This window comes from Penicillium brevicompactum, assembly GCF_028827555.1.
Source record: "Penicillium brevicompactum strain IBT 35665 chromosome Unknown utg000001l_segment0_segment0, whole genome shotgun sequence".
In the NCBI taxonomy this organism is placed as follows: Eukaryota; Fungi; Ascomycota; class Eurotiomycetes; order Eurotiales; family Aspergillaceae; genus Penicillium; species Penicillium brevicompactum.
The window spans coordinates 1,529,913-1,543,502 of NW_026623203.1; the positions used below are offsets into that span (position 1 = coordinate 1,529,913).

The window sequence follows — 13,590 nt, forward strand, 5'->3', positions numbered from 1 at the left end:
TTCATTAAGCATTACCAAAACAACCCTGTGGCCATCAAGTGACTTGTGATAGTCAAATCGAAGAGCCAGGAGGCGATTCCCGTTGCGAGACGGACCGAACCGCTCGGAACTGCGGCGGCGGACCCGCGGGTGAGCCCGCCGGGAGATGGCTGACTCAGCGCACATGATCGCCCGGGCGGGCGCCCGGGCTCAACTCACCTTGGGGAGATCTGATCTCGATTTCATCCTCCAAGCTCAACAAGATCAAGCGCCTTGAGTCCGCCAAAGATGATCAAGAGATGCACCGAAATAATTGAGAGAAGAGATTGCTATCTCAGGTGTGTAGATATACCATTGGGGCAGATCAAGGAAACGTAGCCTCTGTCTTTGTGTACGATGAAGTCTGAAGAGAGGAACAGCAAAAACAAGAGAGCTGAGAACCAGGGTTTCGCCTGACTTCCACTACTACCACATCTCTCTAAACTGACACCCCTCTCTCCCGGCCAGGCGTAGAAAAAAGAGGTTACCTTGGCAGTTCTTGATCGCCTTTGTAATTGCAAGTTGAACACTGGAAGTAAAGCTTATGCGCCATTTGAGAAGTACGAGTGCTTGGGTTTGCGTAGTCTTACGGCCCTGCAGCCCTACAGCCCTACAGCCCTATGCAGCATCCCAAGTCATATGCACCTAAATCACACTTATTGATGTAAAGATGTGGACCCAAGAATCATGCTGCCTGGGCTTTGCAACAAGCTCTACTTGCGCCAGAGAGATAATATAAAATCGAGTCTTGTAAAATGAAGTGGGTTAAGCTCGGAGCAAGTTTTTGATAACCGGACTCGAAAGCATCAACTCATCGCTAGCCATGCGTAAATTGTCAATTCGCGCCCGCAAGACATTTCGGGGGCCGATAACTCACCCACACCATATCTTGCCGCTCTCATGCACAGCGAGATACATGAATGAACATCATCCTTGGCATATGACTTATCGATCATATGTCTCTGGAGAAGCGTGCATACGCAAAGTTGCACATGTCTTGTTGCTCCTTTGACCGAATGTCTCTACATAATGGGTCTCATATGCCCACGGGTCTGCGTCTTGCGTAATGTGCAAAATACATCTAGCTATAAAAACGTCGATAGCCCTAGTGTACTTTCTGCAACTGTGACTTCTTTTTCCCAACTTTGAAGCCCCATTGAGACCTCCCGCCTTTGACTTTGCAATGAAGCTCAGACAATTGACATTCTGCCTCTGGGCCATAGCTGCAGGGGCTTCTCTGGCAGACTACCAGGAGTTATGTCCAAGCATGCATGAAACGAAGCATGAGATCCAGCCTGAACAGTGGGTACTTGTCAAATGCGGCTGGGTTGGCTCCCATGATGGCAGGAAGTCGCGGGTTGGTGATATCCGGACTCCTGCTGCCTGTGTCCAGCTGTGCAGTGACGACCCCACCTGTACACATTCATCCTGGGGTTTAGGAGAAAAGTGTCTTTTGAGCGGCTCCAAGTTCACCGAGAGGGAAGTCAAAAATAGTGTGTTGCTTATAATGACCACCCCGGACGATCTACAAGATGAGTGCCCAGAGGACAGCCCCTACTGTGACGACGAAGAAGAAGAGGAAATTTGCGAGGAACAGCTTGAGGAGAGCGAGACTCAACTCGAAAATTGCGAAGAAGAGAAGAGTATTTACCAAGAGCAACTCGCGGAATGCCTCATCGAACAAGAAACCCTTGCACAACAAGTATTCGACTTGCAGTCAGCCGAGCTCAGTCCCAAAGTTGACGTCCCAGAATGTAAGGGCTCTTTGTGTCACAGGGAAGAATCGATCAACTTCATGAGACTGACAATACCTCCAGGCGATATGAGCCATGGTACAATCTTCACGGCCCAAAACAACCAGAGATTCAGGATTGATTGCAGAAAAGGCATGATTCCCCTCATCAATATGCGCAGTGGATTTTCCTGACGTCTTATAGGAGGAAACTTCAAGCCATTCCAGGATTACAATTCGGAGACATTCGCTCGCTGTATCGAAGAATGTGCCGATAACCATCACTGTAAGGCGGCCGAGTTTGTGAAATCCGGGCAATGCAAACTTTACCATCTGGGCAAAAGAGATTCTGGTCGCTGGATCTCAAAGGAGAACCGATCTTTGGCCCTGTTGATTGCCGAATAGGTCCCTGGGATGTATATCTCAGAGATTGTTGAGACAATCGACAATATTAGACGCAAGCTGCCAGCTGGCGAGAAGCTCTTGGAGACAAATCAAGATTCACTCATGTATTTCTCGAGAAGGTTGATATATTTCTTACAGTTATTTTTCTGTTTGTTCTTGCTAGCTCCACTGGTCTTGGCTTCTAGGTGATTAGGTATTGACAATCTTAACCCTTCCCACTTTACTGGACTGTCAAAAGAGATGCAACCTTCCAAGGTTGGGATGATCAACGGTGACGTTAAAACACACCGTGAGAGCTTGGTTAACAATATTTTATACATGTTGCAGAGGATATTGGGTATAAATCAGATGACCTTCTGGAAGTCATTGACAAGTAATCTCCCGAGGTCTCATTCATATTGATGCCACACTGAATTTTACGCAGTCATCGACTGCCATTTTCCTCGGGTCCGGATTAAATGTGTGTGCAAATTGCTTTTATCACGAGAATACATTACCAATAGACGCGCGCTTGAGGCCAAATTATGAAGATATTGAGCAATCCGTGATAACGATCTCTCTGTAGAAGCTAAAAGACAGGAAAGGGTAAGAAAAATCAACGGTCAACATATTGCGACATAAATCAACTAATCAATATTTCTTCTTCAGCACCGCTCGTTGACATTAGCCCACCCAGCGATAACGTCGATCTCCATGTCACCCGACCCCTCCCCGCTGTAGATCTCTGCCGAAGTTTCTTTGGGGTTGGGGGATTGCAGCAGCTTTTTCAAGCATCCAGACCAAGATGGCGAATGGAAGCTGAAGTGCCCCGTCGTGGGCTAGCACTGCTCGCCCTGACCACTATTGATTGTTAGAGGTATATCTTGTCATTGTGTACTAAGTCAATTCAATCTCAATTGACCTTTGAAGAGTGGTCAATCTGTAGGAAGTGCCAAGTACTCCCACTGTATCCCATTCCATATACAGTGGAATTCACTTCTTTTTACTTTTTGCGCTCCTGATGGAAATATCCTATCATATAGATTAGTTTCGTGAAAACAAAGTCCACATAGTACAATCCACGTACCCATTTAACCCAGCAGCTGGGCAATTGGATCATTGCCCTTGATCCTTTGAGGCATGAAGCCTTGTTGTGGCTTTACCATACACTGTAGTCCGGTCTCCCAGAGAGCATGGCTATCATCCCGCTCAACTTGATTGGGCCAAAGTTGTAATTTCTCTCACTCTGGACGTTGAGTGGCTGTGCATTTCGAAATCGGACGTGGCCGTTGTATGGACATTGAAGATCACAGTGTCGACAATTCACCGGACGCTAGTTTCGGTGGCTTTGGGGTGACCAAGTGTCCGTTGTATAGGACTCGAGTATGAACTATATCCAGTCAGCCTTATACCCTTCACGGTCAATGTCTTGAATTGCGTACCGAGATTTAAGGGTAAATATAAGTCCTTCGCCTTCATGTTATGTTCATTGGTTGAAGAGAAGATGGAGAGACTGTCTCATGGCATGGCAGCTGAAGGTAGGACCCACCCTGTCACAGTTCACTGGCAGATCGGTGTTGTCGATATTGTGTCCATCCGATCGATTTCCCCTATGAAAGTGGGTCGGAGATGGTGGAAATCGGAACTATAAGAAGTGGGTCGATGGCTGCTTGAGGAACTGAAGGTGTTTAGGCAAATGGTCGAAATCGGGGGGTTGAGCAGTATGGCAACCTGGGGCATGTCCAGGTGGGGGATGAGCATGTGTCAGAGGCTGGTTGGGAGGAAGGAAAGGAGGAAGGAAAGGCAGGCTACACATGCTCAGCCCCTCGCTCACCCGCTCTCTTTTCTTCCCCTCTCCCTGGATTCAGTGAGATAATTGTCTTTTCTACCGTCTTTTCTACCGTCTTTTGACCTAGTATTCTTCATTGAAAGATTTATTTCTATAACCACAGCCTGGAGTACAGCTCGTTCAATGTTCTGTTAAGATCACCACAAGCTCCAACGCACATGAAATTCAATTTTGTATATTCCTCCTTGTACTCAGGCCTCTTGTTGAATTCCATCGTGCTTTCCCTGGAAGTCCTGCATGGCAGCAGACATCGACTTGAACCCCGTGGCGAACTTCTCTTCGAGCTGATCATCGGAGAGAACATGTAATCCGAAAAGCTCATTGTCCACGGAATCAAATTTGGTTTGGTACTTCCCACTCAACAGCGCGGATTTGAGTAGGGCGAGAGTATTGAAGAGATCCAGACCGCTTGTCTTGATGGCTTCAAGGACCGACTCAAGCTCAGTTTCAGCATTCGCTGGATTTATTATCCACTTGGTATCAGGCCCAGAGTATTTTCTCGCCAGATCCAGCACTTTGCTTTGAGTCAATACGGTGTCATGAACACCGACCAAACAATTCTTGGTCGCTTCTGCATTTTTGAGAGCACCCGAGACAGCCTTCCCCACACTTCCAATGCTGGTGGAGCTAAATGGGTGTTGGCCGCCGTCATAAAGTGTGACCTCCTGGGTTTGAAGATCTACCAAGAACGGCATGGACATGACAAATTCGAGAAAAGGCCCGACGGCAAAGAGCGTGTACTCGATCTCTCCGACAAGAGCCTTCTCCTTGAGATAGTCCTGAATTTCCACCCACATAGCATTCAGCGGGAGAGATTCGGCTCCTGGTCGGGTGGTCAGAGCCCCAAAATCAGAGGGGATGAATCTTCTGACACCAGCTCGAATGCTTGCGTCGATAACCGTCTTCTGGGCGCTGATTGCGGAGGCGCCAACAGTAGATACCACGGCATCCTGGTTCTGTAAGGCTTCAGCAAGGCTATCCACGGAGGAGTAGTCCACTTGCAAGGACTTGAAGTTTGCTCTGGGCTTCTCTGGGCTTGCAGTGCGACTCAGAACTGTGACCTGGAAGTCGGTGTTTAAGAGCTCTTCCAGTACTGCAGATCCTAGCCATCCTTTCTGTTTGCGCCGAGCTAGTCAGATTTTGGTCATATTCTCTTGGACATAATGAGACTTACTCCCAGCAGCGCAACATTCTTTATGGGCTCCATGGTAGATGGTCGACAAAGGGTGGATTGATGAGAGGTATGCAAAGACCCAAAGAGGGAACCAAAGTAATGTGATATCCAGAGTTATGCAGATAAAAGGTCTTGAACAGAGTGAGAATGATTCACACCTTTGCTGGGATTCTTCACTGTCTTTATAGCTTGATCAACGTGGCAAGACATAATTGTCGGAGCCTGCCAGAATCCACATTAGGAAACTCAGTCGTGGGATAGTTGAATAAAGTTTGCATCAGCATCAATGACCAAAGATTATACCGGAGGCTTTCGGAGGTCCACGAAAGGCAAGTGGCTCATCAATTAGTTCTTTGGTGCTCAATAGATGTAATGCACGCTAGTCCGCGTTAGGAAAGTCAGTCATGAATTAGCGCGAGGCTCCAGAGGGGTTCCACTTCTTATGCAGACAGCAATTGCGGCCACAATGCTTTTTACCATCTCAACCACGGACATGCATCACTGCTTGGAGGTCTTCAAGTTTTGAAACACATGTATTGCTCGGCTCGATCATCTTTCTTTCCCAGGGCTTTACGGCGCATTTTCCTCAGAACTCTTAACAGGAGTTTTTTTTTTTTTTTTTTCTTTGAGGTATCATTGGGGCCCGCACATCGATATGTCATAGTGGCCGCAATACAACACCACATGCCCCATTGCAGTTCGCCCAGTGCCAAGATTTCCGGGTCAAGTAGGTTAGTGGCAACGCTTCGTTTACAACACTCCTTGATCGAACTGAACACTTTTCTCGCCCCCTATGGCACTCAGTAGAGCTAGCCCAGCTTGTCAGAATTGCAGATCTAGACGAATCAAAGTGAATCCCCCTTAACGGTATGATTTTGGCCACACTGACCTCTGATAGTGCAATCTCCTTCAACCGAGATGTAGTCAATGTGCTCGAGCCGGTCTCGAGTGCGGAGGCTATAGATCTCATTCGGAACTTCTTTTCCGAGATCAAACAAATTTAACAATTCGAAAGGCGCGGCCGAGACGAATCTCTGCGGTCAAATTTCCCACTCACGGGTGTTCCTCTGTGAGGCCATCATTCGATTGGGATGGTGTCGCTCGGAAAGTTTTTACTGATAATTTTCCTGTTCTTGGGGATGGATGCAAGAGTTGGATGGAATCTAGAGCGGAGCAACCTTCCTCCACTACTATCAGTCTAACATCAGTCGGTCTGGCTGCACTTGCTCTAGTCCATAAAGATCCCCAGTTGATGGATCTTGCACGAAGAAGGTATCAGTCTGCTATCAAGTCTCTCACGACAGCGATCACTTGTCATGCAGAGTCTGGGGTAGAGCAATCTATTGTGTCAAGCTTTATTCTCTCGATATTCGAGGTTCGATTCCAAATTCAATGTATGAGACCCTATGCTAAACGATATCACAGGTGATGACATGTGATAAATCCTCACATTATGATGCATGGCCAAAGCATGTTCTCGGAGCCGCTACTTTCTTGGGCTATCTGTGTTCTGCAAATGGCCTGCCCCAGTCGCCAGTGACCGAAATCGTGGATATTTGCTTTAATACTGTCAGTCATCATCCCTCTGATGATTTCCTTTCTTTGCTGATGATTTAAAACAATAGATACTTGCATGTCTTGTCAGCAACACGCTTGTCCCAGAATATCTGCTGCAATTATCCCATCGATTCGAACCGTGTCTTGGCCCTCATGAAAATGACCAAAGACCATTGACACTCGCAATGAAGTTATTCGACATTATGGGCCCGCTGGTGAATTTCCATAACTTGGGAAAACACGGCACACTTTTTCAAAGTCAACTAGTTTCATTTGCCATGCATAGCACCCAAGCCCTGCACGATTGGGTCAATTCCCTCCCTGCTTCATGGGATTACGAGAAGCGCAGGGGCAACGCATATGATTCTTATGAGAATATCTGGTTCGCTCAAATTTGGAACTACTATCGTTTGGCTCGCATACTCGCCAATCGCATGATTATTGACAATCTTGACATCCCGTCCTGTTCGGGACTGGACACAATAAGTGGTGACGTTGAAATAAGTTGCGACGACTTGATTTCCACAAACGCGTGCATGTTGCAGGGTATATACGACACATTTCCCTTCATGTTTAACTCGGAGTGTGCGTCTTCCGCCTCAATGCCACTTTCGGCAAGCCTGTTCTCGATGACAAGCATTTTGCAATCTTTGTCCAAGATAACAGACAAGATGACTCTGTTGACGACATGGTCGATACCTGCGAGTAAGGAGCTCGGGGAAAGATTCACACTCACGAAGGACATCGTGAATCAAAATCTCCATTAGGAGAATAATACAATGTTGAATCATGACTAAGGTGGTAACCTTCCGAAGTTGGAAGCTTGGAAGGATTTCTTTGCGTGTAGCTCTAAACTCTTCAAATCTGTCAATCGATGTATGTTGAATTCATGTGATTTATTTAATGATGCTGAGTATATCCAAAAACAAGATGCAATGGCAAAAGTGCCAAGTCCAACCCCAACAATATGTACAACACGCCCTTAACTATAAACAAAAATCAAAACTACCGACCAGTGTAACGCTTCTCGATCGGACGCAAGATGCAATACATTGTTGAAGCAAAGGCAAAGCCAAGCTCGAAACCGACGTCACCACCAAATGCTGGGTCGCCAGCGTGGCGAGCGATGGGGCCCGTCCACCATGTTTGACTCATACCCACGACCACGCCGGCAACACCGAAGCAGAAAGCAACGGAGGCAGCAATGCCCATGGGCAGCTTGTGAGGCTTGTCGTAATCGTCCGGGTTGTAGCCAGCGAATCCGCGTCGGAACACAAAGTGGTCGCAGATGGCAATGCCAGAGTAGATGGCCAACCAGTATGCGATGAGGTTCATGAAGTTTTCAAGGACAACCTCGAAGTGAGAGTAGCCAGGAATGGCGATGGCGAGAGAGACACATGAGGCGCAGAAGGTCCAGATGAAACGGGGCACGCGCTGGGTGAACTTGCCCAACACCTGCAGAGTCAATGAGACGGAGTAAATGTTGGGGCAGTTGTTGGCAATGATAGACAAAGCGAGAATGACCAAACAGAACTTGCCGAAACCACCAAGAGGCTCGAGCACAGCTCCGATCAAGCCACCGTTCTGAGAGGCCGCGTAGCCCTCTGCGTACTTGTTGTTCACACCGTCGCCGATGGCAGTAGCGGACATCACGGCAATACCGAGGAATTGAGTGAAGATCAGAGGGACAATCAAACCGAGCCAGGCAGAGAAGAAAACCAAACGGCGGCTCTGAGTCTTGGGCTGGTACACGGTGTAGTCGGCGGCGTAGCTGGTCCAGCCAGTTGCGAAGCCGTACACGGTTGATCCGAAGGAGAGACAAGAGCCAAGTTCGGACATTCCAACACCCATCGGGATGTTCACAAAGTCGCCTGAGTGAGCGAAAGTGCCCAGCACGATGAAGAAAACGATACATGTCGGAATCCAACTCCAGTACTCGTAAGCGTGGACGACTTTATATCCGGCGAAGGTGATGAACAGTGTGCAGAAGGTGATGATCAGGATACCAGCATATCCTGGTACGTTACTATTCACGGCGTTCAAGAGCTGGGCGCCGACAATGGCGTTGGGGGCGGACCAACCCACGCAGGCGATAACGTTGAGGACGGCGACTATTGAGGAAGACTTTGATCAGCTTCATCCACGGTGTACCAATTGAATGGTTAAAATCAACTTACTGCATCTCACAGCCCACCATCCGAACCAGAATCGCGAAAGCACCATCTGGCGCAATCCGAATGCCGGACCGAAACACGAGAAGAAGCAGACGGTCATTACACCGAGCAGATTGAAGAAAAGGCACACCAAGATAGCATCGACGAAGCCTAGACTGAAAGCCGATTTGCCGAGAACACCAATCGCAAAGGAACTAGAGACCATATTTGCGGCCAGCCACTGGGATTGGTCAGTGTGAGGCCTTTAGACCACGGCCATCACGCCAGGTATAGAAACACACCATGCTGCCAATGTTCAGGTACGAGTCATCGGTCCGTTCCGATTCTGGGACGCGCTCGACACCTCGCTGTTCAATGTGGAACTTGCCGGCGAATCGCTGGATCTTGGCGTAGGTTGAATTGCCATATTCGAAGCTCTCGCCAGGCACAGCGTTGTCGCTCGAGGTATCGTACTGCTCGTTGCTGCTGGATTCGGAGGCGAGGCCATTGTTCACGTGAGGAGCCTTTTCGACGTCTTCTTCCGCCCCACGGAATGCTTTTGCGAATTTGGGAAGCATTGTCGTGTTAGTCCTCACCAGTCAAGGAGAGAAAGGGAAGGTATATAAGAATCGAAGAATCGAAGAGCGAAGCTCAGCGAGATCCGTTATCAAGATGGAATGTGCACATCTTTTTTTTTCTTTCTTACTCCACCGCGAGGAAAGAGCTCCTAATATAGTCGCGAGAATTCTTTGCGCGTCGGCCCCACCCGTGGCAAAGATAGCCCTGCTCGCGTGCAAAATTCCCTTCCAGAAAAAGAAGCAAATGACAAGCCTTCACGGCCCCCTCATGGCGGCACCGAGCCAATCATAGCATTGCATGAGGGGCCTAGCTTATCGGAAGCCCGAGGATTTTGCGTTCGCTTGGTTGATATCGGCTACTATTGGCCGTTGTCTGTGTGAAACGGTCCAGGAGTGGAGTACAAATGGAGTTGTCGGAGGTCGTCGGAAGTAGATAAGAGGTCCGTTTGTACCGTTTGCCTTGTTTATCTATGCACGAGGTACATCTGCCCACGTTCCCCTTTGTTTTACCTTTGATACTACCTTATCTTGTCATGTGTGATGTTATTACGGAGTACCATCCATTGATTTATGCATAGGTCCACGTTTTTGATTAAGCTTTGACGGAGCACGCCGACGCGCTTATGCTTGTGAAGCTTGGTTCTCGGTCTGGACTTGCAGATACTGCGGGGAAATATGCACCTTCTGCTCCCCGGACTCCGGATGAACTATACGGCCCAGGTTTATTTGCTGGAGACATGACCTCACCACCTCCCTGACGTATGATGCTGGCCATCATGAGGCAATTGACTGCGAAGTGCATGTAAGCAGATAGCCTACGAGCCTCATTCCAGCAGGTTGAACCGATGCATATTCATTGTTCATTATGCAAGGCCAATGCCTCGATGTCTACCTAGACACATTGATCATGTCCGTCGTGTCATATCTCTCACATCTACTCGCAATCAGACTTAGATAGCTTTGATCAGCTCGAGATGGAAATGCGGAGATCGCCGTTCGTGATTTCATTGGTGCAACGGCGTCGGGTGCGGACCAGATCTATTGACAGACCCGATAGCAGCTGGCTTCGCTAGCTCCTAGACCTGGAGCTCCTAATGCCTATCACTGGCCGGTGCCAAATTGAATTTGGATTTCTGTCTTTGGAGTGCCCTGTTCTCTGCCACCATGCCCTGTTTGGATATCTAGGATTGCTATCAATGTGTTCCCTACTAAGGGTACTTGATCCAATGTGTCACATTGCAAATTGTATCTGTGATTAACTTGTGCCCAACGCATACATCCAGTCTCCCTCTACATCTCTTGAAGCTCAATCATAGATCAAAGCATGCCAAATCCCTTGGCGATTGTGCCAATGGTGCTTGCAGGTGCTTGCATGCCTATTTGATCTGCACGTAGGCTATGATGACTCCTTTTGTACTTCACATCCCCCGGTATATTTCCCCCCGCATTGTTTGTCCCATCTCCAACGTGTTTGGACCCGTGGACTTTTGCTATGATATTGCCTCGTTGTCATCTTCGGTGCACTACGGTCGACGTGTCTAAAACTTAAATCGCGTGCGACACTCATTCAACCCGATCTGTGCACAACTCAAAGCAAAAATAGACTAACACTATTCACATGGTGACAACTTTCATTCGTCTTGGGTGAAAGTCTCGAGAGCTATCTTTCCACGTCTCCTCAGGATGAAACCTCCTTGGTGATCTATTAATATTAGCTAGCAGAGCAGACGCAACCCAGTCTTTGAATCCCTACAGACCTGTTGCAAACACTATTCTGATTCAAGTTCTTCGCCTACCCCCGGGGCCCCTGTCCACATATAAGGTTTGCCCAGGTGAGAGCTTGCAAATTCTCGGTCTCGTTGCACTGGCCACCCTCGGAACATAAAAGGTCACTGGTCCCGCTTCATATCCCAGGCCAGGTGGTTCAAGGCAAGGTTCAGGCAAATGTTTGAAGTTGATTCCAGACTTTTCTTTGCGAGGGTTCGCCTCCATCAAAAATCGATACCAAGAAACCCATGGATGTTATATTATGCTGATGTTACGAGTGAGCGGTAAAGGTTGGTTAGAAAGTCATTCAGGCGGATTTGTGAAATTCTAAACATGCCTCGGAGTCTACACTCATTTTGGCTGGACTCGGTCAGCTCACAGCTCGAGATATCCATATATGTACATTATTTAGTGTAAGGCCGATGTTCTCTATCCTAGTCGAAGTGTGAATCCAGCTCCTGCCTCCCCAGCATCTCCACCAGGGGCACCTCCAAAAACGCCCGCAAAGTCCAGCTCCGGTGCTTCTTGGCCCCGCTTGGGAGCTTCGGGGGTGTGGTGACGTCTGCGTTTCTCCATACCAGCCTTGGAGGGGAAAGTAGGGAACATCTCACGCGGCTTTGGACGTGGGTCTTCCCGGAAGTAAGGATGCTCGAGGCATTCCTTTGCTGTCGGCCGAGATGCAGGGTTCAATGCTAGAAGCCCCGACAACAGACCCAAGCCAGCATTGGTGAGGTATGGGAACTGGGAGCGAGGCAGTAGGGGTGGGTTTACTGCAGATGCAGATGCAGATGTGGATGGTAGCCGTAAGGATTTGGCGTTAGGCAATGACCGGAAGCCAGGCCATGTTTGTGAATTTGGCGGACCGGTCAGAGCGAAGATCTTGGACACCTGATCGACTTCATTCTTGCCCTGGAGGAGAGGCTCTTTGGTAAGAAGCTCGCCGAATATACATCCAATGCTCCACATGTCGATCTCCGTGCCGTATTTATCTGCGCCGAGGAGCAGCTCGGGGGATCGGTACCAGAGCGTCACCACCAGCTGGGTCAACTTGGGTGGTGGATCACCGTAGTACCGCGCCATGCCAAAGTCGGCGATCTTGAGTTCACCGCGGTTGTTCATCAAGAGGTTCGAGGTTTTCAGATCCCGGTGCATGATCCATTGCGAGTGCAGGAAATCGAGTCCACCCACAACCTGCAGGAGGACAGTCTTGATTTCCGAGGGGAGGAAAGGTTCGCGCATTTCGTCGAGTAAGGCTTTGAGGTCATGCTCGTGGAAATCCATCACGAGGAACACGCTGCGATAACCAATTGATTAGCATATGATCGATGGTCTCAAAATCAGCTCGGAGAAGTACTCACTCGTCCATCTTGTTACCCATAACAACCTCTCGGAGATAGACCACATTCTGGTGCCGCGCCTCCATGAGCGTCTGAATCTCCCGCAACCCAGTGACTGGGAACCCGTCCGGCGAGTTCTCAAGCTTGAGCTTCTTCAGTGCGACAATTTCTCCTGTGGAGATATCTTTCGCGCGTGACACCCATCCGTACGAGCCTTCTTCGATATGGTTCAACCTTTCGAAATTATCAACGTGTCTGCAGGGCCCCCATTCCCCGATCGGAAAACGAAGCAGACTGGATTGCTTCTTCTCCTCGGCTTCGACCCTAGCTATCGTGTCATCCGTCGACGCAGCGGGTTCGTTCGAAAATCTCCGTCGCTTTGTCGGGGGTCCTGACTCGTCATTGGGAGCCTGTGTGCGATTTGCTTCCTGCCGGGCTTGCTGAGCCTTAGCCTCAGCCTGTCGTTGCTTCTCTGCTTTGGCGCGTCGTTTTTCTTCCTTTTCGCGTTTTTGTTGCGCGATTATTGCCTCGGTCTCCGGGTCATCGTCCGCCCATCTGGATTTGGAGGCCATTTTCCTCGGGAGTTAGTTGGGGGAGGAGGTGAGGAATGACGTGGGATCAAAAAGCTGCTCAGTCTACAGGCGGCTTTAGTGACCACCGAGACAACGTCATACTGCCACCCTACAAAAGGCGGAATGCCCGAACTATCGCGGTACAGGCGCTTTTAGTGTCCATTGGAACTATAACAGAATAACCAAAAGCCCGGTTGGTCACCTACCTCCACCTACAGAGAAAAGGAGATGGTTCAGTCTGACAGGCTTATATCTGATCTCTTGATGGAATTGCTATCTAGCCTCGACATTGCTAAGAAAATGTAAACAAACCTACTCCGTACATTGCACACCAAATAGTTATCCGTCTTGTCAGAAGTTCTGTCCATACCCTTGATAACCCATGTAAGGAGGCCAAGTGATCAAGTTTTTTATGGAATCAACTCTCGTAATTATGCGGCACCCTAAATGGATTCTGAATTGAAACTAT

At 48.7% G+C, this 13,590-nt stretch overlaps 7 protein-coding genes across 7 annotated transcripts; 2 read left to right on the top strand and 5 right to left on the bottom strand.

The window, feature by feature from the left end:
- Positions 1–1,201: 1,201 nt before the first annotated feature.
- N7506_000343 (uncharacterized protein) lies at positions 1,202–2,155 on the top strand (the record flags this gene model as incomplete). Its single annotated transcript, XM_056949639.1, has 3 exons — positions 1,202–1,772; positions 1,836–1,850; positions 1,956–2,155. The coding sequence occupies 3 exons, from the start codon at positions 1,202–1,204 to the stop codon at positions 2,153–2,155; spliced, it is 786 nt and encodes a 261-aa protein (XP_056815554.1).
- A 696-nt stretch (positions 2,156–2,851) lies between these two features.
- N7506_000344 (uncharacterized protein) lies at positions 2,852–3,110 on the bottom strand (the record flags this gene model as incomplete). The annotated part of the gene is made up of 2 exons (XM_056949640.1): positions 2,852–2,995; positions 3,057–3,110. The coding sequence occupies 2 exons, from the start codon at positions 3,108–3,110 to the stop codon at positions 2,852–2,854; spliced, it is 198 nt and encodes a 65-aa protein (XP_056815555.1).
- A 27-nt stretch (positions 3,111–3,137) lies between these two features.
- N7506_000345 (uncharacterized protein) lies at positions 3,138–3,467 on the bottom strand (the record flags this gene model as incomplete). Its single annotated transcript, XM_056949641.1, has 2 exons — positions 3,138–3,281; positions 3,303–3,467. Coding segments are annotated over 2 exons (309 nt in total), but the record flags the coding sequence as incomplete, so codon positions are not given.
- Positions 3,468–4,174: 707 nt separating this feature from the next.
- Positions 4,175–5,190, bottom strand: N7506_000346 (aromatic alcohol reductase; the record flags this gene model as incomplete). Its single annotated transcript, XM_056949642.1, has 2 exons — positions 4,175–5,098; positions 5,158–5,190. 2 exons carry the CDS (start codon positions 5,188–5,190, stop codon positions 4,175–4,177), a joined length of 957 nt encoding a protein of 318 aa, XP_056815557.1.
- A 1,395-nt stretch (positions 5,191–6,585) lies between these two features.
- N7506_000347 (uncharacterized protein) lies at positions 6,586–7,481 on the top strand (the record flags this gene model as incomplete). Its single annotated transcript, XM_056949643.1, has 2 exons — positions 6,586–6,726; positions 6,783–7,481. The coding sequence occupies 2 exons, from the start codon at positions 6,586–6,588 to the stop codon at positions 7,479–7,481; spliced, it is 840 nt and encodes a 279-aa protein (XP_056815558.1).
- Positions 7,482–7,719: 238 nt separating this feature from the next.
- Positions 7,720–9,445, bottom strand: N7506_000348 (cytosine permease; the record flags this gene model as incomplete). The annotated part of the gene is made up of 3 exons (XM_056949644.1): positions 7,720–8,825; positions 8,892–9,108; positions 9,170–9,445. 3 exons carry the CDS (start codon positions 9,443–9,445, stop codon positions 7,720–7,722), a joined length of 1,599 nt encoding a protein of 532 aa, XP_056815559.1.
- Positions 9,446–11,641: 2,196 nt separating this feature from the next.
- N7506_000349 (uncharacterized protein) lies at positions 11,642–13,121 on the bottom strand (the record flags this gene model as incomplete). Its single annotated transcript, XM_056949645.1, has 2 exons — positions 11,642–12,506; positions 12,571–13,121. 2 exons carry the CDS (start codon positions 13,119–13,121, stop codon positions 11,642–11,644), a joined length of 1,416 nt encoding a protein of 471 aa, XP_056815560.1.
- Between the last annotated feature and the right edge of the window lie 469 nt (positions 13,122–13,590).